Source organism: Physeter macrocephalus, chromosome 4, assembly GCF_002837175.3.
Source record: "Physeter macrocephalus isolate SW-GA chromosome 4, ASM283717v5, whole genome shotgun sequence".
Taxonomy (NCBI): Eukaryota; Metazoa; Chordata; class Mammalia; order Artiodactyla; family Physeteridae; genus Physeter; species Physeter macrocephalus.
This window is the reverse complement of record NC_041217.1, coordinates 116,167,140-116,190,368: the sequence shown is the minus strand read 5'-3', so window position 1 is coordinate 116,190,368 and position 23,229 is coordinate 116,167,140. Positions and strand designations below refer to the sequence as shown.

At 41.0% G+C, this 23,229-nt stretch overlaps 1 protein-coding gene and 1 non-coding gene across 3 annotated transcripts in view; one reads left to right on the top strand and one right to left on the bottom strand.

Annotated features, from left to right (window-relative positions):
* GIPC2 (GIPC PDZ domain containing family member 2) overlaps nt 1-23,229 on the top strand; it is a 90,949-nt gene that overhangs the window by 30,588 nt on the left and 37,132 nt on the right. For both annotated transcript variants that reach the window (XM_024119978.3, XM_055084507.1), the window contains exon 3: nt 6,011-6,191. In XM_024119978.3, the coding sequence (XP_023975746.1) occupies nt 6,011-6,191 (181 nt within the window). The remainder of the gene's footprint in view (nt 1-6,010; nt 6,192-23,229) is intronic.
* On the bottom strand, nt 1,073-1,179 carry LOC112063912 (U6 spliceosomal RNA). Its single transcript, XR_002891257.1, has one exon. It is a non-coding gene; the product is annotated as a U6 spliceosomal RNA (small nuclear RNA).

The following is a 23,229-nucleotide window of genomic DNA, read 5'->3' as shown; positions in this document are numbered from 1 at the left end:
TCCCCTGCATCGGCAGGCGGACGCGCAACTACTGCGCCACCAGGGAAGCCCCACTCTTTTTTAGATTCTTTTCCCATGTAGGTCATTACAGAGTACTGAGTAGAGTTCCCTGTGCTATACAGTAGGTCCTTATTAGTTGTCAATTTCTTATTCAGTGGGTCCATTACCATCATTTATTTTGATACTCCAGTTTCCTGAGATTTGTCCTGCAGGAGTCCTTTTCAGCTGGCTCCTGTATCCTTTTGACCTGCCTCTCATTATTTTATTGAGCAATTCCTTCCTTTCTGGTACAACAAGATGTTCTACGATCATCTTTTATCTTCTTTCCCCCAGGCTTGGAATCAACCATTCTTCAATGAGCTCTCTTTTTTAGTGAGGACAGGTATTTCAAAATCAAGATCTGAAGCTGGTTGCATGCATTCATTGCTACCTGAGTGTCAGTGTTTCTAGGTCCTTTCAGTTACCACAGAAAGGGTTAGAAAACCCTTTTTTATTTTAGGATATTATGATTTTAGGAATTTAGTATTTTAGGAATTATGATTTCATAATTATGCCTCCAATTCTAATCCTGCCCCACAAGGTTCTACCTTGGCTTCCCCACTAAAATATTTGCTCTCAAAATTATTGAAATATTTACTTATTTCCTTAGCTCTACAATATACATTAAATAGTTTCAGAATTGCTGTATTCGTACTCTGAAAAATCTATTAAGAGTTCAAGATTTCTATGCATTTTTTGTCTTTAAATGTATGTACACAAAGTATTCTCTTCAGGAGTTAACTTGGAATAGGTTCTCACTTGCCCCTCCTTCGCCCACCCCATGATTTTTATTCATTTGAAATACTGTTGAATCCATTTGCTTCTCTTCAAATTGAGTTGGAGTTTTTCCTCTCATGTTGATTTAATTTTCTGAGTATGTAAAATGGTTTCAAAAGTTAAAACTATAATAAAAGATGTATTCAGAGATGTCGCTCCTTCTGTGATCCCCGTTACTCATTTTCCCCACTCCTTAAAGTAATCAATTTTGTTAATTTCTGGCTCACTCTTCCTGTGTTTTTTGCCAAGATAAGCAGAAAAAGTGTAATGTTCCAAGAGTTCGCATGTCATCCTTGTTTGGGGACTAGGCTAATCTTCTCTGTATGGTTCCAATTTTAGTGTATGTGCTGGTGAAATGAGTACTTGATATGCTTTATTTATTTATTTATTTATTTGCGGTACGCGGGCCTCTCACTGTTGTGGCCTCTCCCATTGCGGAGCACAGGCTCCGGACGCGCAGGCCCAGCAGCCATGCCTCACGGGCCCAGCCGCTCTGTGGCATGTGGGATCTTCCCAGACCAGGGCACGAACCGGTGTCCCCTGAATCGGCAGGCGGACTCTCAACCACTGCGCCACCAGGGAAGCCCTTGATATGCTTTTAGCAGTGGCTGCAAGTCAGTGAAGGTTGATGTAAGAGGACAGTGTAGTGGGGATTCAGACAAGGGTGAGGAGGAAGGAGTCCATGATTAGGAAGGCAGTGCAGTGTGGTGTATAGGACCACGGGCTTTAAAATCAGGCCTGCTTTTGGTCTTGCTTCAACCATTTATTTACTCGCTGTGTGACCTTGGACAAGTCATTAAAGTCATTTCTGTGACTTCTCTCAAATGGAATATTAGCACCTACTTTATAGGATTATTTGGGTATAAACTGATGACACCTCTGAAATGTTTGATAGTACTTATAATTGATAGCTAATACCTTAATAATAGCAACAACAACAAATCCTCACATAATTAGGAGATGAGATCGATGGCAGAGAAATGTATTTACTAGTACTGCATGGTTCTCACCGATAAGCCTCTTCAGGTGGAAAGACAGCACACTTAAACATTTATAACTTTTGTACCCAAGTCTTAACATTTCCCAGGAAAATGTATATAAATAACTTAATCAGAAAAATCAGAGTATACTTACAACAAACTCTACAAATTCCTAAAATAGTTCAAGACCAGAGTTGGCGTACATTTTCTATAAAGGGCCAGGTAGTGAATATTTTAGGCTTCATTAAATTTTAGGGTCATACAGTCTTTGTTGCAACTACTCAACTCAACGTTGTAGCACAGAAGTTATAACAATACTTAAACTATGAGCATAGATGTCTTTTAGTAAAATCTTATTTATGGACACTGTAATTTGAATTTTGTATAATTTTCACATGTCACAGATATTCTTTTATTTTTTCCCAACCATTAAAAAAGGTAAAACCATTCATAACTCATGGGTCATATAAAAACAAGCCATAGGCCAGATTTGACCAAAGAACTGTTGTTTGCTGATCCCTAGTTTAACAGAAGAGAATACTTTTAGATTCAAAATAAAAATAAGGGCTTATACTATGCAATTAAGAAATGAAAACCTAAGTTGATTTAGAATTGAAGTAACTTATAAATAACCACAGAACTGTCATTTTCAGAATATCTTCTTATAGAAATCTGTATGATTTGGGATACTTTTACTTTACTAGAACTAAATCACATTTTAGCATGATCCTTTGAGAAATACGGTACTCGTATATTTCTAATATTTTGATTATTTAATTATCCAGAACTAATAATTGTACAAGGTCAAGGGACTCGGGGGGCGGGTGCGGGGGCAGTTCTCGGACGGAAGCTAGGATCTCTGAGAAGAGGCAAGTAAAGCAAGAACAGAAGTGGTGATCTGAGAAAAGAGGTAATATTTGAGATCTGGAGGCCATGATATAGATGAAGAACAGCTTTAGTAGAGGTAAGAAAAAGTAAAGTAGGAGGGTGAGGTTTGTAAAAAAAAAAAAAAAAAAAAAAAAAAATTGTTCAAAGGTGATAGGTCACCTTTTTCCAGCTTTATTGAGGTATAGTTGACATACAACATGGTGTAAATTTAAGGTGTACAATGTATTGATTTGATACACTTACGTATCGTAAAATGATTATCAAGGTGATAGATCATCTTGGATAACTACAACCCCAAACTCTGGTCTTGAGTCAGAAGATCTTCAGTTCTTCATGTGACTTTCTTTCTTTCTTAACCAGACATTTGGATTAGTTAGATCTGTTTGATTGGGAGTGTTTTGAGGAAAGAACATGATGTCTCATAATTATACCACCTCTCTTTGAAAACCAGTTCTCTTATTTATTAGCTGTGTTATTTTGGTTAAGCCATATCATCACTGTGCTTTTATTTCCTCATTCACTAAAGGATTATTAAATATTTCCCCTCCCAGGCTTGTTAGGACTAAATAGCTATTTACAATTGTTATCTGCATGTTTATTATTATGAACAAGGTTTGAGGACAGTGTTTGGAGGGTCAGCAGCAGAGACTCAGAGTTGCTGACCATGTGGGCAGGGTCGGCTCAAACAACCTTGAGTCAATGCTTAAGACTTTGAGGATGGTGGGATGCCACCCTAGAGTTCTGCTGATCTGTGATGAGAAGGTAGAATTTTGTAACTATATGGGATGAATTAATAGAAGTTAATATAATAACGGTCTGAAATGTTTGGGAACTTCTAAGTTTAATAATAGTAAATCCTACCTTCCAAAAAATATTTAATGTTGTCTTCACATTTTGCAGCATCAAGCTCCAAAGCCAGATGAGAGAAAGTTCTAAGTATTGAAGAGAATGATATTAAGTAACTCAGTAAATATAATTATAGAATTAATGCCTCTTTTTTCTTCCTGGTCCTTTGTGCCTGAGTAGCACTTTTAGCAATATTATTAATCTCTATCAAGTTATGGTGTGATTATTAAAGTATATTAAATTGCAGAGACTTGTCTCAGTTGCTACCTCATTCTTTATTCTATCTATTTAGGAAGCTAAGGCTCAGGTCACCCACAAAATATATCATCAGTGTCTCCCACTTTGCTTCTATATCTGGTTCACCTTATGGTGCCCTTCTCCAAGTTTCTTACGTTGATTTTCCTCTCTCTTCATCCCAGATTCTTATCCACTGGCCCTGATGATTACATATGCTTTGACTTTTCTCTTGCCCACGTGGATTCTCACCTTGCTACCTGCTGACTTCTGGTAACCGCCTTTCCTCCCTCTCTCTGGGCACCTTTCTTGTGACCTGTGGCTACTCATAGGCACTTGTGACCCTAGATTTCTGTTACTCTGCCCTTTAATTTACTGGTAAGATTCATACATGTCTTTAAAGTCTTTCATTTAGTTTTATATAGTGCTTATTTTTAATAAAATTACAACAGTAAGTCTTAAACTAAAAATATGTGGAACTGAAATTTGTATGGTATAGTTGATCAAAGGAAAAATAGGTTCAGAATGTATCAAGAAACAAATTAGAATAAAAATTAAGAAAGAGTTATAGATTTTCATATTCTCTAGTGACTTAAGAAAGGTTAGATGACAGAATATTAAATTTTTTTGCTTTGTTTCTTTAAACTCTAGTCTTTGGTTTAATCTCACTTATGTTTCTATGACAGTTTAGAAACTCCAGTTGTACTGACTGGTTTGATGTGGTTACCCTTGTTTGTTTCTGTAGTTTATGTGTCAAATATGGACTTACTAAAAAAACATTGTCACTTAGATTATGAAATTTCTGGGTTTTTTCCTTTAAAATTAACTATGTGTCAAGACAATAATCTCCGTGTGAATAACCATTATTGTGTCATTTGCATAAAGCCTATTAACAGTTATTACAATGAACATAGCAGTGTTCTTAAAATTGGGGGGTAAAAAAGAAACCCACTGTAAGTTTTGGTATATTGTAATACAATTTAAAAATTAAAAATGCCCAACCTTTCTAGGTTAGTCTTCTACAACTTGCTTTTTCTTATGACAGTATTATGGAGATGTTGGGGTACTTGAGATCGGTTTATCTCTCAACTCGTGGACGCAATAATCAATCCCCTGCTGACTCAGAAGATGTTGTTACTCCACCTGGCAAGAGTGGGGAATACACACACTTCAGTTACACAATAGCAGCAGCCCCTAATATTTCCAGCCTGTCATTCTCAGAAAGGATTTGTGATGCCCGAGGCAGACTGTAGCCTGCATTTTGCCGTGTTCCTCACCGCTGTTGAAGAATTTGTATATCTGTGGGGCTGTTACCTGTGCAGAGTTTTCTGGAGCTTCTGTCCCTAAAATCCTTTCAGAAATTCTTAGGATTATGTTAGCGAGTCTTACACCTCATCTTGAAACTCTGCACTACTGATGTATTGTACATACCTATGATAGAGTTAGGAAAGACCAATTTGATGTTTCTCCTTGGGTCCTAAGTTCTCCTCACCTAAAATACATGAATGAACAGCGATGGTATAACATCCTTCTCATTGGCTCCCCAACTGGTAACCACATTTGTCTCTTAAGTATCAATATTCTTAACTAAGGTTGTACCAATTCTTGTCTTGCATTTGTAACTAAGGTTTAAAAAACTGTAGCTGGTAGAAGAAGCTCAAGCTTTATTCTGATGTAATGGGCCTCATGTTGAAATGATTCAACAATCATTTATGGAGGGACTTTTCTGTGCAGACGTTGTGCTAGGCACAGGGCAGTGGTGAAGAAGACCATCTCTGTCCCCAAGGATATTACAGTTCAGTAGTGGAGACTGAGAGATAAATGAACAATTGCAGTATGGTTTGTTGAACTTGGCAAATTCCTTGATCTTCTGATCAAGACATGAGATTCTCATAAAGGTTGTTAAAATTAATTGAGATGGTGAATGTAAAGTACCTAGCTTAGAGCTCAACTTATGTAGCAGAATGTACTACAGAGACCTGAGAATGGCACCTTACCTAGTCTTGGAGTGGGCTGGGAGGTGTCAGGAAAAGCTGCTCAGAGGAGGTGGTGACTGTGATGGAAGCTGAATTCTGAATGATAAAGAAGAATGGTTGGGAGTAGGATGGTTGTCTTTGTTGTCTGGGCTTCTGTCTTTAACTGCCTTGTTGATATGTCAGTATATTGTATGTAATGTCTCAAGAACATGATAAGTAATGTTACACAGTGCTATTTTATATTAAGTATTACCCTGCATTTTCTTTCAGAGAATTAAAGATGGCAGCATAGTTGACTCAGTTAAAACAATCTGTGTGGGGGATCACATTGAAGCCATCAATGGAGAAACTATCCTTGGGTGGCGTCACTTTGATGTTGCTAAGAAGTTAAAGGAATTAAAAAAAGAGGAATTCTTTACCTTGAAGTTAATAGAACCTAAGAAGGCCTTTGGTAAGTCGGTTTGGCTTATCTTTCTCAGGGAAATGAGTACTACGATATGGTGCCATGTGCTTTTGTATTTCAGTTAAGAACATAGGAAGTGATAGATAAGCTCTACTTATAAGGAAAACAACCATTGAAGGAGAAAAAAATTACTTAGAAGGCCATTTTCTTCAAAAGACATTTTGGAGTTATAAAGTGTCATGTATAGTGACTCAATTTGTTCCAAGCTCGAAGAACAGCACCTTGTATTGCGTTCATCTTGCCGAGCAGGGAGATTTTTGACTGAGCTCTCTAAACAGTGGTATCTGTCACTCATCGACTTCAACAGCAAAAATTTTAGTTACACACAGAATTGATATTTAAAGTAGTTATTTGGTCTATTTTAAAGACTTCCTTCAATACTTTTCCTCCATTGGCATTTTGAACTTGGCAGTGTGGAATGGCATGAAATTGCTTCTACTTTGGTGTGACATCTGTACTTGCTTGGTTTTAGCCATGGCAGCTGTGTTCCAACTGCTGTTCAAACCCCCCAGGGCTATCTCATCTACAGGAAAATGTGCCAGCTTCTCTCTCACTACCCAGAACTATTTTAATAAGCCAAATGATGGCCTAGTGTTCATCAGTGTTAAAATAACTTCAGCAGAATCATTCTCAGCCTGCCCTTGCTCATCTGTGACTCCACCCACCTTATGTTCTTTCCTTTGCTCACAAAACATAAATATTCCTTATAGTTTGTCTCTAATGGCTTTTCTCAGGGCAGTTAATGATAATGATGGGTGAATGCAGTGGGTCTGGGCAACTACGTTTCCCCACCCTAAGCAAGTAAGGGGCAGATCCTAGCCATACGAAATTGAAACATTTTCTCTGCTTCCGAGCGATTCTGCGCCATTTAATAGAAATGCAGTGTAGGTGGTATTGCTTGTGGGTGACGGAGTTCCAAGATGTAAGAAAAGGATGCCTTATGCCAGTAGTGCTCCCGGAGGGACCATTCTAGGAACCACTGCCGCAGATACCGTGGTTCTGCATGGTACATTACAGCATCTGAGCTCACTTCCCACAGAGGAAGGTGGGCCAGCGCGCAGAGTTCTATCCAGCAGCCCCTTTTGAAATGGCTTTGTTTGGTAACCAACTTCCCAGGTATCACAGCATATAAACTGATAGGATGTAGGCAGTTTGAGATAAACAGTATCTGATTTAGGCTCTTTGTAAATCAAAGTTATTCTCTTAGTACAGCTCAAGAAATATAATTTCTTTCTACATTTATTTCTACCATAGAATCTGTTTTCCAGAGTAGATCTCTTCCTGTTTTTCCTTGTCTGCATATAAATTGTGTGGTCCCTGTGTTTTTTGTAGAAAGTTGCTGGTACACCTTAACTTGGATGTTAGGTTGGTAATAGTCTTGGATGTTATAGAGGTCATTGTATTTAGCTATTATTGCTCCATGATTAGATTTTTTCCTTCAATATTTGAGATACATGTATGGACGTTTGGTGTACTTCACTGCCTTATGTGTCTGCGATGGCTGAACTTGCCCTTTTGCTTCATGTGAATTCCATGGACAAATTTGAAAAGGATTTTCCTAATGGGGATATATTATTTCAGGCAGCTCACATTCTGGTGGTATGAGTTAGGATACCTGAAAATTGATTTTGGGGCTATGACCAGCTCACATTCTGGTGGTATGGGTTAGGATACCTGGAGATTGATTTTGGGGCAGTGACAAGTTTTTATTTTCCATGGTTTCAATGGCAGCTTAACTCAGTGTAACCCCTGCTGGTCTATATGCATTTTTCACTCTGTAGATCAATGTTTGCCTCTGGGCCCTAGCCCGGGGATTTCTCTTAGAAGTAGGCCTTGCTTCTCTGCCCACCCTTTAGCCCTTAATTTTGGTGCCTATCTTTTTGACTCTAGGATAAAGGCAATGCTAGCTTGTTCCTTACCCTGTGGCCTTATTCCAGCACTTAGCTCTTTGCCAGGGAGGGAATATATATCAGGAGGTACTTTGGGGACCAGTCTTGGCCCCATTCTCTCCATCCCAATCTTATCTTTTGCTATGTTTCCTTCCTTCCTATGTTTTTCTAGCATTTTCATTGATTCATTGATTCAAATTTAAAGTCCTTCATGATCTGACTCTGTCATCATGGATTCCTACCAGGAGAAAGGGCCAGTCTACATGAGGCAGAATTCTCTTCTTTGCATTCAGATAGCTTCAGCCAAGATGGCCTAAGTCATTTCTTGGACTTTACCAAAAGCTGTCAGAAATAGCCACACACTCCAGTATCTTGAGATTTTCCTATCAACTTCCCAAAGATTTAGCCTGGGGAGGCATGCGGACTGTGTCCCAAAATATAGGAGGGAATAATGTAGTTGGCTGCTTTGTGCTGGCATAGCAGGTATGATGAACACAACTTCTCAACCACTGATGAGGGAATCCTTACTGCCTGTTTTATTTCCATAGTTTACGTCCACCACTACCCACACCCCACTTCTAGGGGCCACTATATGTGTCAAGATTCTTTGAGAGCTACAGAATAAGCACTATCTAATTTAAAGAAAAGACATTTTTGGGAAAGACTATCAAGTAGGTTTCAGAAACAAAGACAGTTCAATCAAGTCTTGGAAAGGTAGGAACTGAGGCTGTTTCAGGGATGTGTGAACCAGGAACCCTTCATGGTACTGGCTTAATTGACTCCCTCCAGTTATTTCCTGTCTTCATGTTTCCCCACTTAGGATTCAAATTCCTGGGAGGGGGGTACTTATTAGGTCATGTGTCTGTCTTGATAGTGGGGAAGGCAGGCTACATAATTGACAGGCCCACCAAAATCACACAGAGCAGTGAAGGGGAGGAAGTTTCCTTTTGGGTAGGAAAAGGCAGATGTCCATTTAACCATTTCTCTAAGCTTTTACATCTTGTTCTTTAGGTAGAGAAGTGTTTGTTTTCTCTTGACATTGAATCTGACTCTATCCATGCATGATGCTGTCAGTCTGGTGTATCAGAATGAGTCTGGAGGGAGGAGGGTATTGTCAACCGGCTTTGGGTGTCTAGTCTTAAGGATTTTATTATTCTACTAAGTTTTGGGTGCTATATAGATGGCTATTTGGCAGTGAGCTATCTGGAGACCATGACAGTATCTAACTTTCTTTCAGGGAAAGGCTAAAGCCATATTCTTCTTGGTGCTGGCCACCAAATTTTGAAGGGACCTCACTCCATAGATTTGGACTACACTCCTGGAAGGTCCTTCATTTATGTATCCCACAAATAATTTGAGAATCTGCTGCGTTCCAGGTACTCTGCTATGCCTAGCAGATGCTAAGAAAAAAAGACTGAGTTATAGCTCCTGTCTCTTGAGAAGCTCACAGTCTAGTAGGAAGCTGTTATGGACTGAATTGTGTCCCCCTAAAATTTGTATGTTGAAGTCCTAGTCTCTAGTACCTCAGAATGTGACAGTTTTTGGAGATAGGATCTTTAAAGAGGTGACTAAGTTAAAATGAGGTCATTACGGTGGCCCCCTGGTCCAATATGACTGGTGTATTTATAAGAAGAGAAAAATTGGACATGGAGACATGTAGGGGGCAAATGCCTTGTGAACATGAAGGCAGCCAACTGCAAGCCAAGGAGAGAGGCCTCAGAAGAAAGTAACCCTGGTAACAGACTTCTAGCCCCCATAACTGTAGGAAAATAAGTTTTTGTTGTTTAAGCCATGTGGTCCTTTGTTATGGCAGCCCCACGAAACTAATACAGAGGACAATAAGCAAAACAAGAAAATATAGTGCAAGTTCTTTGACTATGGCCATAGATCTTAGACTTCCTGACAATATAGAAGGTATAGGTTGGGTGTCTTAGCAGTCCTTTGGCCTTGGGCAAATGGCAAGAACATACCAATATGTTTTCATTCAATGAATATTTGAGTAATTAGTATATACTGGTCTTAGGGTGCTAGTTGCTGGGATAATAGTCACTGTTTATCGAGAAACTACTGTGTTCCATCACCATACTACATACTTGGTATTCCATAAATAAGATCCAGTTCTTGCCTTCAAGAAATGCATGTCTAGGGGCTTCCCTGATGGCACAGTGGTTAAGAGTCCGCCTGCCAGTGCAGGGGACACGGGTTCAATCCCTGGTCCGGGAAGATCCCACATGCCGCAGAGCAACTAAGCCCGTGTGCCACAACTACTGAGCTTGCCCTCTAGAGCCTGCAAGCCACAACTACTGAAGCTCGCGTGCCACAACTACTGAGGCCTGTGCTCTGCAATAAGAGAAGCCACCACAATGAGAAGCCCGCGCACCGCAGCAAAGGGTAGCCCCCGCTCGCTGCAACTAGAGAAAGCTCGCGCAGCAGCGAAGACCCAACACAGCCAAAAAAAAAAAAAAGAAAAGAAAAGAAAAAGAAAAACCTCGTGTCTAGTGAGAAGAGATGGCTATGAAAAAATTTCATTAAAGGGTGTTAGAGGTGATAGAATGTACTGGCGGTCTAAAAGTGGGATACATCAAACCAACCAAGGAGTTTAGGAAACGCTTCCTGGAGAAGGAATTTGAGCTGAATCTTAAGAGGCTTACTCAATGAACAAATCAGGGAAGGTTGTCCTAGGGAGTAGGAATAGAATAAACAAAGGTGCAGAAGCATGAAGCAGTATCATATATCTTAGAATATGATGTATGTGGGTGTGACTGGAACAGAGCTTATAGGTGGTGGTGTGGCAAGAGACAAAGCCCAAGAGTCAGTGGGCGCCAAATTATCAAGGGCCTTATGTATATAGATAAAGAGTGGACAGTGGAGAACCACTGAAGGGGTTTAGGCAGGGGAGGAGCATAATGAGACCTGGATTTTAGAGAGGTATTTTGGAGACTATGTCAGAGAGGTAGGGTATGAGTAAAAAGGTCAGGAAGTCAATAAAGACTCTATTGTGTTGAGGAGAAGCAAGATGAAATCCGGAGACAGTGCCAGTAGGCATGGAGATAAGAAATGGTTCTGAGGATTAGATGGTGGTGTGCTGGAGCCATTAGTGCCCATCTCTTTTCAATTCCATGTTCAGTGGCATCAAGTTGGTTGCTTGAAATTGGCTCTGGTGCGCTATTTGCGTCACAGAAATAGGGAAGTGCTGCAAGTCAGGGCTTTTGTTTTTTTTTTTGTTTTTTTTTTTTAACCTGGTAAGGTGACTGTTAAACATTTACCTGCATACCACTGAATATTAAGAAGGTAAAATTGGTAACGCATTGGATGTTGAGGTATAGGAAAAGAAGTTGCAAATGATGACCCACAGATTTGTGCATTGTGTGTAGTGCTATTCCTTGAGAGGAGGAAAACTGGAAAAGAAAGATTTGAGTGAGGAGACAGGGAAGAGAGATTGTATTTACAGTACAATTTTGGGCCTTAAGAGTTTGAAATCTGTGGGACAGTTCAGTTGGAAATGCGTTAGATGTAGATGGGCATTTAGAATTGTGGCCTAGGGAATGGGATTTCTGAGTAACTTGAAGCCATGGAAGTAGATCCAGTTACTCAGAGTAATAAGAGAAAAAGGCCAAAAACAGCCCTGGGGGAACCCTAGCATTCAAGGGATAGAAAGAGAAGGAGTCAGCACAATGAGGAATGGCTGGACTTGGAAGAACCAGCTTCCGGGTGGCCTTTACCCAAGTACTCAAGGAACAAGTCACTTGTCCCAAGAGCAGATGCGCCATTGCAGCTTTCCTAAGTTGGCTATGGGACTCTGAGGGAGGAATAAAGGCTATTATAAAACATACCCTCAGAATCTCCTCTGCTGGTTTAAATAGCTGTTTTTCAGCCAGTAGGTCTCAACTAGTGTGTTTGGAACACAAAGTAGCATAGAACTGAAAATTTCATAGTGCTTTGTGCCTAGTAAAGGTAAGCATTGTTTCAGTTTCACTGTTTCCGTGTATGCATATGGGTGTTTCAGATATATAATATATGTCATGATATAATGTATTATATATATTTCTCACTGTGTGTCACAGCAAAAAAAACCACAGAAAACAAAAAACAAAAACGTTTGAAAGCAACTGGTTTAAATGACCCCCTTGTTGAAAACTTGTAATTTAATGGGAAATCTTATTCATACCTAACATGGTTTCTCCTGGTCAGCTGCATTCTCATCCAAATTTTCCATCTTCTAGCCATGAGTTGATGGCAGCCTTCCCAGTCCTTATCAGGTATCGGCTGGAATGTCTCTAGTGGTAATTTTTTTAGGGCATGGCTCACTTCCTTTTCTCTTTTGCCAGTGAAAAGGAACATGTCTCCACAATGAGCTCAACCCTTCAGAGTTTGCCCTGTAAACCTAGATTTTCCCAAGGCTGTGAAAATTCATTCTTCCATTTAACTGGCTGAAGGATCAGACTAGTTCAACTGGTTTGTTTTCTTATGAGGCCTTTTATTATAATAATTATTACAATAAATTATTATATTAATTTATTATAATAAATTATATTTATTAGAATTATAATTATTAAATGTTATGAGGCCTTCCTTGATTCAGTTTTATTTAGATGAGTCTCCACTTAACTTATCCTGGAGAATTTCTTTAATTTGTAATTGTTCCACTTTATGGAAAGAGGTTTGTGGAAGGAGGTATGAAATGTATCTGTAAAGTGTTTTGAAAACAGAAAGGGAGTTGAAAGAATGTTGGCCTCCTAAAGCATCGATAGTCTTTGTTTTGGGGTTAGATTTTGTTACAGATCTCTGGGCTATGTCTTCTTTTAGAGACCTCATTTCTGTGCTATGTGCCCATCAGAATAGGATGTTCAGTATGTGAAGTACGTCCGATTCCCTTGAGTCATTCACAGCTGGAAAACTTGTACCTCATCTTCGTGATTCAGCTTAACTGATGTGCTCATTTTCAAAGACTAAGTCTATTTGCTATTAAGAGAAACTTTGGCTTTTAAGTTTTATGACTTTTTAGATAGACACTTCAAACATTTAAAAAATACTCTCTACTATTCATGCTATTTCGAGTGAACATTTTTCAAGCAACAGTGCTTTTGGTACTTTTTTTTTTCCTTTTTTAATTAATTAATTAATTAATTATTTTTGGCTGCGTTGGGTCTTCGTTGCTGCGCGCGGGCTTTCTCTAGTTGCGGCGAGTGGGGGCTACTCTTCGTTGCGCTGCGCGGGCTTCTCATTGTCGTGGCTTCTCTTGTTGCGGAGCACAGGCTCTAGGCGCACGGGCTTCAGTAGTTGTGGCGCACGGGCTCTAGAGCACAGGCTCAGTAGCTGTGGCACACGGGCTTAGTTGCTCTGCGGCATGTGGGATCTTCGCGAACCAGGGTTCGAACCCGTGTCCCTGCTTTGGCAGGCAGATTCTTAACCACTGTGCCACCAGGGAAGTCCGGTACTTTTATATATACTGAATTCTACTAAATATCCTGTGGAATACGAAAAACGTTACAAAAGGGACAACAAAGTGTAAGTAGTTAAGTACGTAGACTCTGCCACATATGGGCTGTGTGTTAATGTGACATTGGGTGAATTAACTTTTCTGTGCTTTGGTTTCCTCACACAAAAAGTAAAGATAATAGTATTGACCACATTGGGCCGTTGTGAGGATTAAATGATTAAACACACAAAAACAATCATAGAACAGTCCCTGGTGCATATAAGTCTTTGGTGGAAGTTAGCTGCTATTATTACTATTGATACTGTCTTGAAGGTGTAGCCCTTTCTTTAAGGAGTAATTTTAGAGACAAGATGAACCCCACATGAAGCAAGACAAACAATGTGGGTGAGTTGGTGATTAGCAAGTATTTGTTGAGAACTCTGGCACTCTTCCAGATCCTGGAAAGACAGATGGTAAATCACATCTCATATCAAATAATGAACTATATCAGTATGTCATTGTCATAGCTGCCGTTCACTTTTCTAAGTACTTTCTAAGTCAGAAATAATTTAATCCTTACAGCCATTCTAAAAAGTTAAGCAATCTGTCCAAGATTTTAGAGTTAGCTAGTGAACGCAGGAGGTAGGCTTCTAACCCTTGCAGTGAGCCTCCACAGCCAGCCCTAACAGCTGTTATGGATGAGTCAGCATGTTTACTGTCCTCAAGGAGCTTGCAATTTACATAAGGAGGCAGATGCATTAAGAATCAGGTAGTTTATCAATAGCCGTAATAGCTACCATTTGAAGCAATTGCTTATTAGAAGCAGTATGGTATAATGGTTAAAAGCATAGATTCTGAGCCACACTGCTTGCGTTGAATTCCTACCTCTGCTGCTTACTTCCTAGGTGATCTTGGACTACTTACTTACTCCCTTCTGTGCCTGTTTACTTATCCATAAAGTGTTGTGGGGATTGAATGTGTTAATATACGTAAAGCACTTAGAATAGTGCTTGGCACACAGTGCTACATAAATGTAAGTCATTGCTACTAGGACTTCTATTCTGGCCTGATTCAATCCTTGTGTCATTCCTATGAAGGTTTTCTAGATAAGTAAACTGAGGCTTTGGGCAGTTCAATACCTCCCTGAGGTCATTCAGTGCAAGTATAGTACTCCATTCCTGTTTGCTCTTGAGGCTTCTGCGCTTAACAGTATGTGTTACTGCCTCTTAGACTATAATGCACACCATATGATATGTGCTGTAATGCAGATTTAAACGAAGGGCAGTTCAGCTGAGAGCTGATTTGTCCATGATGGGGAAGGGTCCTGAAGCTGAGAGGGAGGGAAGCTGGGAGCATTGGTAAGATTGCGAAGGAATTTTCCCAAAGCGATAAGCCATGGGACAGAGGGCTTATATAGCATGTCCCACCAGTATCAAGGACCAGTGTCCCATTCCCATGTAACTCCCCATGAGAAGTGATAGGACTCCTGATAGAGTTGCAAAGGGATATCAGGGCTGTGAGAGCTGTGACCTTGCCATCTGAGGTGAAAGAGCCCCTGTGCCCTGGGCTTGGACACACTGACTTGGAGTCGAGCTTCAGGGGAGGGCCTGTGTTGGACTGAGCACCACATCAGCTCTCTGGATCCCGAGAAGGGGAGACTCCCAAAGCAAAAACCAAGACTCAGTTTCTCACCAAACCTGTGGAGTGAGGGGCTCCCAGTCAGATTCAACCTGACATTTCTTTTCTCCAGAACTGTGGAGCAAAAATTTAAATCCACTACAGACATTTAAGTGGGTGTTTAAAGAGGGGAAAGATATGAGTAGGTGAGAAAGATTCCTGAAGAAGATTGCACTTGAACTTGGCCTTGCAGGATGGCAGGGGAAGTACAGACAAGGAAGGAAGGTTTCCTGTGGAAAAGAGTCTTGGAGGGACTGCAGCAAATCAGGCTGCAGAAACAGCTCCAGGCCGTGTTAAGAAGATCTCTGAAAACTAGGTGGGGGAACCTGAGCTTGTCGGAGAGGCTAATAGGGAATCATGGAGATATTAGAACTGAAGAATGAAATGATGATATAGACTTTGGGGAGTTAAGCCCGGAGGAGGAATGTTGGCTGTATTTGGTTAGAGGAGAAACCACGTCAGAAGCTGCTGCAGTAGTCCAGGAGGAAATAATAAGGGCTGGAATCGGAGGCAGCAGCGGGAATTTGCAAGAAAGAAGAAAGCCTGAGTAATACTGCAGAGGCACAGATAGAGGTTAGAGATGGGTCGATGCACTTTAGCTAAAAGAGGGAGAGAGAAGGTTTGGAAGAAGCAAATGTAACCCCAGGTTTCTATCGTTGGAGCCTGTGATAAAAGTGATCATTGGAAATGGGGCCATTGGATGTAGTAATGGTTTGGGAGAAAGTCAGGGGGAGAAGTTTAATTTTAGATGTATTGCATTTTATGTGACAGTGGCACTCTCTTTCATGTATTTTTTGGCAAAGGTTTAAAGCACTCACAGTGACAAATTTGGGGGCTAGAACATGCCACTCAATCATCTTTTCATGTCATAGAGTTTGTTCTGCCTTTCTTATATCTAGCTAGACATTGGTTTGGCATTTACCACAAAAATACTATGGAAGAAGATAAATGAAGAGCCAAGTTCTCTTTTGTGGGGTGTGGCAGATGTGTTAGATGAATGCTGGGTGTAACTGATAAATGTGTTTTCAGTGTCAAGACTCAGCTGGATAAAGACCCAGGCTAAATATTCACTCTTTTCTACTCTATCTATAAACTCTCACTAAGGGAAAACTTATTAAATGCTCATGTTTTTAATCTAAGAAAGGTGAAATTATTATAATCTGTAATACTGAAAGCTCTGTAATCTGTATTTCCCATGTCACTTACCCTAAACAGTGAATGATTTCTTAGAACTACAATGCTTAAGGAGCCTTTGGAATTAATAACAACCATGAGTGCAAGGTAAATAATAGTTCTCAGCTGTTTGTAAGCTTAGTAATTAAAATAGCCATGTAGGATGAAGGGGTCAAAACTGACGATAACATGGAAGTGGCTTGCTTAATATGGTAGAACAGTGTGAAGATAATATAATTTATTGGTATAATTGCTCTTTTTCTAATAATACACATTTCTAATAATACACATTCTTCCCATTGTATAATGGGAAGTGTCATGTAATTGTAAGAAAATGGACCTGACAAATTATACTCAAAATTGTCAGAGTATGTCTTCAGAAAAAGTTAAGCAGATAAACAGTTCCCTCTGTGTATGGGAAAATGTTTGATATATTAAGTGAAAAGACAGATTACAAAACAATGTACAGTAATATCCCGTTTTTTGTAAAAAACTATCTTTACATGTAGAAGAGGTGACTTGCAGTATATGTATATTGAAATATTAACAGTTATCTCTGGTGGTGTGTTTATGAATGACTTGTTTCTTTAGGTTTCTTGTGTTTCTCACGTTTTAAATACAAAATATTAACTTTTATAACCAGAAAACAATTATTTAAAAAAAAGTCTAGCATTCCTAGTCTAGGAAGTAGAGAAACGGAATCATTCCACTTTTAGTAGCTTTATAATTTTTAACTGTATGATCATACTCATTTTAAATAGCTTTCTTTAACATTATCTTAAATGGTTCCATGTTAGAAATGTGGTAGATTACATTGTATCAACTTTTTAAGTTGACAGGATTGTGGGTTTTTTTTAAAATATGAACCAGACATTTATTTATTTATGTTTATTTTTGGCTGCCTTGGGTCTTTGTTGCTGCGCGCGGGCTTTCCCTAGTTGCGGAGAGCGGGGGCTACTCTTTGTTGCGGTGCTCGGGCTTCTCGTTGAGGCGGCTTCTGTTGCTGTGCAGCAGGGGCTCTAGGCGCGCGGGCTTCAGTAGTTGTGGCTCGCGGGCTCTAGAGCGCAGGCTGAGTAGTTGTGGCGCACGGGCTTAGTTGCTCCGCGGCACGTGAGATCTTCCCTGAGCAGGGCTCGAACCCTTGTCTTCTGCATTGGCAGGCGGATTCTTAACCACTGTGCCACCAGGGAAGCCCGGCAGGATTGTTTTTGTAACTACTAAACTTTTTAAAAGGTGGAGGAAAAATATGTGTAATAAACCATGAATAAAAGTGAACAATTTTTTATTTTTGAATTCCCATAAAATCATACTATGGAATAAAATAAGTATAAAAGGATAAAAATACTTTAGCCATCCTTTTAACTTCCTCGTGTTAGAGTCCCGAGGTTTGTAATATTTTTGGTGACACAATCCCCTCTGGATTAAAACTATCCCAGAGATGCACATTAACTTTTGCCTGTAATTTTAGGGAGTTATGAAAATAGGGTTGAGTTTTTCTCAAATGACACCTTACCTAAAGAACAAGATGATTTGGGGCATAGTTATTTCCCTTCTGACACTTGTCTTGCACTGTTCAGTCTCATCAAAGGAGCAGTTAAGAACAACTTTGTGTAGCCTTGTGTGTTTTTTTTTTTTTTTTTGGGTGGATTGGGCCATGTGTTGCCAGCCCTTTTGATCCGATAGCCACCTTGTGTATGTGGCATCCACTTATCTCCTTTTCCTTCTTATCCGCCCCAGCACCCTACCAGCTCGATCAAAACAAAAACAACACCATAGCTATTCTAAAGAAGTCTGAAGAATGTTGGAGAGAGGAAGGAGACATAGAAAAAGGGAATGAATAGTTAAAGTTTTAAATTCTGGGGCAAAGCTAGATTTTATGTCAGCTACTCTGAGAGGGGGGTGGGTGGGGAGAGACAGAGAGAGGGAGAGAGGGAGGGGGAGGGAGTGTCAGGGGTGGAGGTAGGGAAGTGAGCACACCAGCTGTTTATGGACAGTTCCATTCATGTATGTCCAAGCATTGGAAGGTCTCTTTAGAAGGCTTGCTTCATTGCTCAGACACAATTCTGTATCTGTGAGGTATCTTTCACTTGGAAACAGTGGAAAACCTTACGACCCTGGCTAATGCAGAAAAGGGAAGCTTATAAATCAACCGTCCGTGAGTGATGCCGGCATTAGCAAACCTCTATGTAGGGCCCGTACAATGTGATCAGGACCCCATTTCTTGCCCTTCCTTTCTGCTCTGCTGCCTGAGGCATCAGCTTCATCATCCATATATCCTTAACGTATCCCAAGATGGTGATCAGCAATGGCTGGGGCCATGTGCTTCCTTATTTACACAGAACAGAAAAAGAGAGTGTCCTTGCCTCAGAATTTCCAGCAAAAGTCCTTAGATTTTTTTCTGACTTAACCTTTGTTCACGTGTCCACCTCTGAAACGATCACTGTGGTGAAGCGGATCAGTTAGCTTGGCCCATTCGTGTGTCCCATCCCTGAAGCTGGGAGCAATCGGCTTCCCCTGAACGACAGTGATCCTCATGACCACTGGGTACTGAGAAGAAAGCCAACTAATGTCTGTTACCAATGGCCACTCATAATCTTTAATAGAATATAAAATCAGGCAGTGGCTCTGGGGTAGCCCAGCTCTACCACTTACCAGTTGTCTATGACCTTGGTGAAATCATCTTACTTCTCCAAGCCTCAATAAGTTTAGTTGTAAAATTAGAGTAATACCTACCTTGTAATAGTGTTGTGAAGATTAAATAAAAGAACTTATCAAGAATTTCTAGTACCTGGGACATATTAAATGATCAGTTAAAAAAGTTACCTTTAATTTTCCCAGATGATCTACGTTTTTGCCCCTAGATGAATTATAGTGTAGATGTATGTGTGTATATTTATTCCTTGAAATAAGACTGCAGTGGAAGAATAACACTAGTATATGAAACAGCATATAACGCTTTATAGCTAATATATGCAGTGAGAAATTCTATACCTTGAGCGATTGTCTGAAAATGAGGGCAGAGAGCTGCAAACCCCAAAGTAAAGTTGTCGACCCTAATTACTATTGTTTTGTAGGCATGCGTCAGTCTCCAAGAGAAACTTAAAATTTGAATTTTGATGAGAAATCAACCAACTTTTAAAAGTTGGCAACTAATTTAAAAAATCTGAAAATGTTGCACACTTCACAAACATGTCTGTGGACCACATGTCACTGAACTACCTGTTTGCAGCCTTGGACTGTGAGAATTATCCTTTGTGCCCAAGTCCTTTTCTCTGGTATCATCCATGCACAGTAAGCTTCTCAGGTACCCAATGGGAAGAAAGTTTCAAGTGAATTATTCCCAAGAGGGGTAGAGGCCTGGTAAACTGAGAGTCACCCAATTGGGAGGGCCTCTAAAACATCAACACTCCACTCCTTTCTTTTGGAGTCTTGGAACTCGTGGCCTGGAGTATGATCCCTTCCCTTTTCCCACTTAGCCTTGCTGTCTTAGACCTTCATGGCTGGGTCTCTGCTTGGACATTTTCCCCAGGAAGTTTTGGGTTCATGAGAATGAAGCATGGGAGCCCAGTTGGACCTTTGATACCATCCCTCCCTATGATTAATACATTGATGTATGACGTCTGTTCTTGTGAATTTGGTTAGTGTGAATCAATCCCTAAGACTCAGGTCAGTTCTGGGAACACTGGAAAAAAGCATTTCTGGGCCTGCAGTGCTGAAAGTCATTGGTATAACATCCTGCAAAGTCCTGCCTGAGTTGCCATATGGCCACCATTTTTGATGCTGTCGAACTCCAGAGGTGGAAATTATGGAAATGGATTAGTGAATTTGGTGAAGTAGCTTAGTTCACCTACATGAGTGGTTTGGGGAGGGGACTGTAAGTTTCCAGGTTGGAGTGTTGATGTGTCTGCCCTCTTGCCCACATGGTGTCATGTAACTCTAACAGGACATTTTGAATGGGGGTCAGAGGTCCAATGAGATGGACACTGTAGGGCCCCCACTGCTGACTGCCCCCCGAGGAGCTGGGCTTAAACTCAGCCACTTTGGCGAATCTGAGTAATGGGTCATCTGTTGTTTCTACTCCCCTGTAAATGGAAGGGGGAAAAAAATCACAGTTCTATAGAAGATAGAATAAAAAGGAGACCTTTGTATTAGTGACAGTTTTCTGAACATTTGAAGAGAGACTTCTGCATGTTTCTCATCCTGGGAAAACCAGTGCAGACGGTTTTGTTGGGGAGGGCATGGGAAGAGCAGATGACTGTCTCTCCAGGGTGGACCGTGTCAGCAGAAGCAAGTCCAACAGCGGGAGCAGCTCTCTGTGTATGAGCCAGACCACTGGGCGAAGCACCTTTCATACGGCAGCTGTTTGAACGCCTAAGACAACATCCTATGTAGGTAGCGTTACCGAGAGATCAGCCTCTCTGTACACGGTGCCGAATCAAATCTTGGAGACACAGTTCTGGGAGAAGTAGAAAAGGATAGCTTTATTACTTTGCCAGGCAAAGGGAGACACACCCAGCTTCTGCCTTGAAAAACGATGTGTCCCAACCCGGGAGGATTTGATGAGGGTTTTATAACAGTGGTTCAGAGGTGGGGGTCTCTGACAAGATTAGGGTTGAGCAGGGCCTGCACTCCCTTAGTCTCAGCTCAGGTGGTCGCCTAATCTTGATGAGCTTCTCTGGTCCCTTTAATCTGGCCTCAGGTGGTTTCTTGGCTGCTCCTCCCTTGATTAGCAACTGTTGGAATCTGCCCTTTGGAACTCAGGGAAGGTCATGGAGGCTGGAGCCTTGCCCACAAGAAACAGGGGACAAAAGGGCCTCCGTGCTTGGGAGTCCCACAGGGCCTTACTTGGTTTCAGTAGTGTTCTTGTACAGATAAGGACTTATTCCTTAAGTTCTCACAATTTGTAAATGGTGGAGCTGGGTTTTAACTCAGGTTCTCTGATTCTGAAGTCTGTCTCTTGCTGGACACAGAGGTGTCCGTATGTGCCCCCCTCTCATGGAAATCATGGCTCTGCCCCTGCTATGAATTGTACTCCAGGCCAACTCAGGCCCTTGTGGGACCAGAACAAGATCTTGTTCTGTGCAGAAGCAGGAGAATGCCCACCCTCCTCACTGTCACCCTGTGTCCCTTGGGGATCTAAACCACTTGCATGTGTTCCACCTGAAGATAGGGCCTTGGCTGCTGTCAGCGCTCTTCTTCCCCTGGGGCTCAGGGTGGGACTAGAGACAGACATCTTGCTGTTTTCTCCATTTCCCCATCTCTCCTCTGACCTTCACAATGTAGCAGGGACTGGGGTTGGTCTGTTTATTGAAAATGCCAGTTAAAATGGTATCATAAAGAATGACACAAGTGGATATAAACATTTTATTTTAAAACATATAAATATGCATTCTTTTACTACTCTTTAGATGTAAAAAGCTCTTTGAGTGGAGGACACAAATTGGAGTTCTATGAAGTCTTGCTTTAGTAATCAGAACTTGAACGCACATCTATGGGTTCTGTTTGATATCTAAAAGCCAGATATGTGAAATGCTGGATGTTTAAAGATATTTTTCCTAATCTCCTAGCATCATTTTGCCCACACCTTTTTTTTTTTTTTTTTTTTTGCAACTCGCCCTTATGGAGTCTTTCCAAAGCAGTTAACCTAGTTTTCCTAGCTATAATAACTCCGTGTTTCACACTTATTTCATCAGCTCACGTAGTTTTAAATTCAATTATGTAATTAGAGTAACAGACACATTTGCCACAAAAGGGTTTGGAACTAAGGCGACTGCTTCTTGGTAACATCCCAGTCAGCTGTGGGAGCAGCTGTGTACCCCCGAGCTGTGAGTGTCCAGTGCCCTAAGTGACACAGGAAGGGAGCCCTGAGTCTAGTGAATCCTTCGAGCTGCAGGCCGATTACCAGCATCTCCTGTGTGAACTGCATCCCTCTCATCATTCAGCCCCAAGAGAGGCCTCATGCAAACCTGTTCACGAGAAGTGAAGTGACTGATGTAGGGCTTGGCCTTGTTGGTTGGACAAGCTTAGACCGGCCAACACCCTAAAAGTAGGCCAGCCTAGCAACCTTTGCAAACATTAAAAAAGCAAAACATTTTTTTCCCCCTGAGGCTGAACAGGGCCATCCTGCCTGTTTTCATGTATAAACCGGTTGATTTACTTCCCTGAATCAGGATTGTGGAGAAACATGGCTTCTATTTCTTTAGACACAAGAACTGCCTTTCTGGAGGCTGGTCTAAGCCAGAAGTGAAATTTTAACTTTTCTTTTGGTGCCACCAAGTGGTTAGTTTTGAGATAACACTTTCGAGGAGAAGATGACCAACACGTAATGATTAAAAAAAAATCTGGGGTGCACAGAGCACAGAGGATTTTTAGGGCAATGAAACTACTCTGAATGATACTCTGATGGTGGATACATGTCATTATCCATTCTTCCAAACCCACAGAATGTACAACACCAGGAGTGAACCCTAACATTACTATGTACTTTAGGTGATATGATGTGTCCATGTAGGTTCATTGATTATAATGAATGTAGCCCTGTGGTGAGGGGTATTGATCATGGGAGAGGTGATGCATATGTGGAGGCAAGAGGTGTATGGGAGAGCTCTGTCTTCTTAATTTGTTATGAACTTAAAACTGCTTAAAAAAATAAAGCCTAGGGGCTTCCCTGGTGGCGCAGTGGTTAAGAATACGCCTGCCAATGCAGGGGACATGGGTTCGAGCCCTGGTCTGGGAAGATCCCACGTGCCGTGGAGCAACTAAGCCCGTGCGCCACAACTACTGAGCCTGCGCTCTAGAGCCCACGTGCCACAACTACTGAGCCTGCGCTCTAGAGCCCATGTGCCACAACTACTGAAGCCCGTGCGCC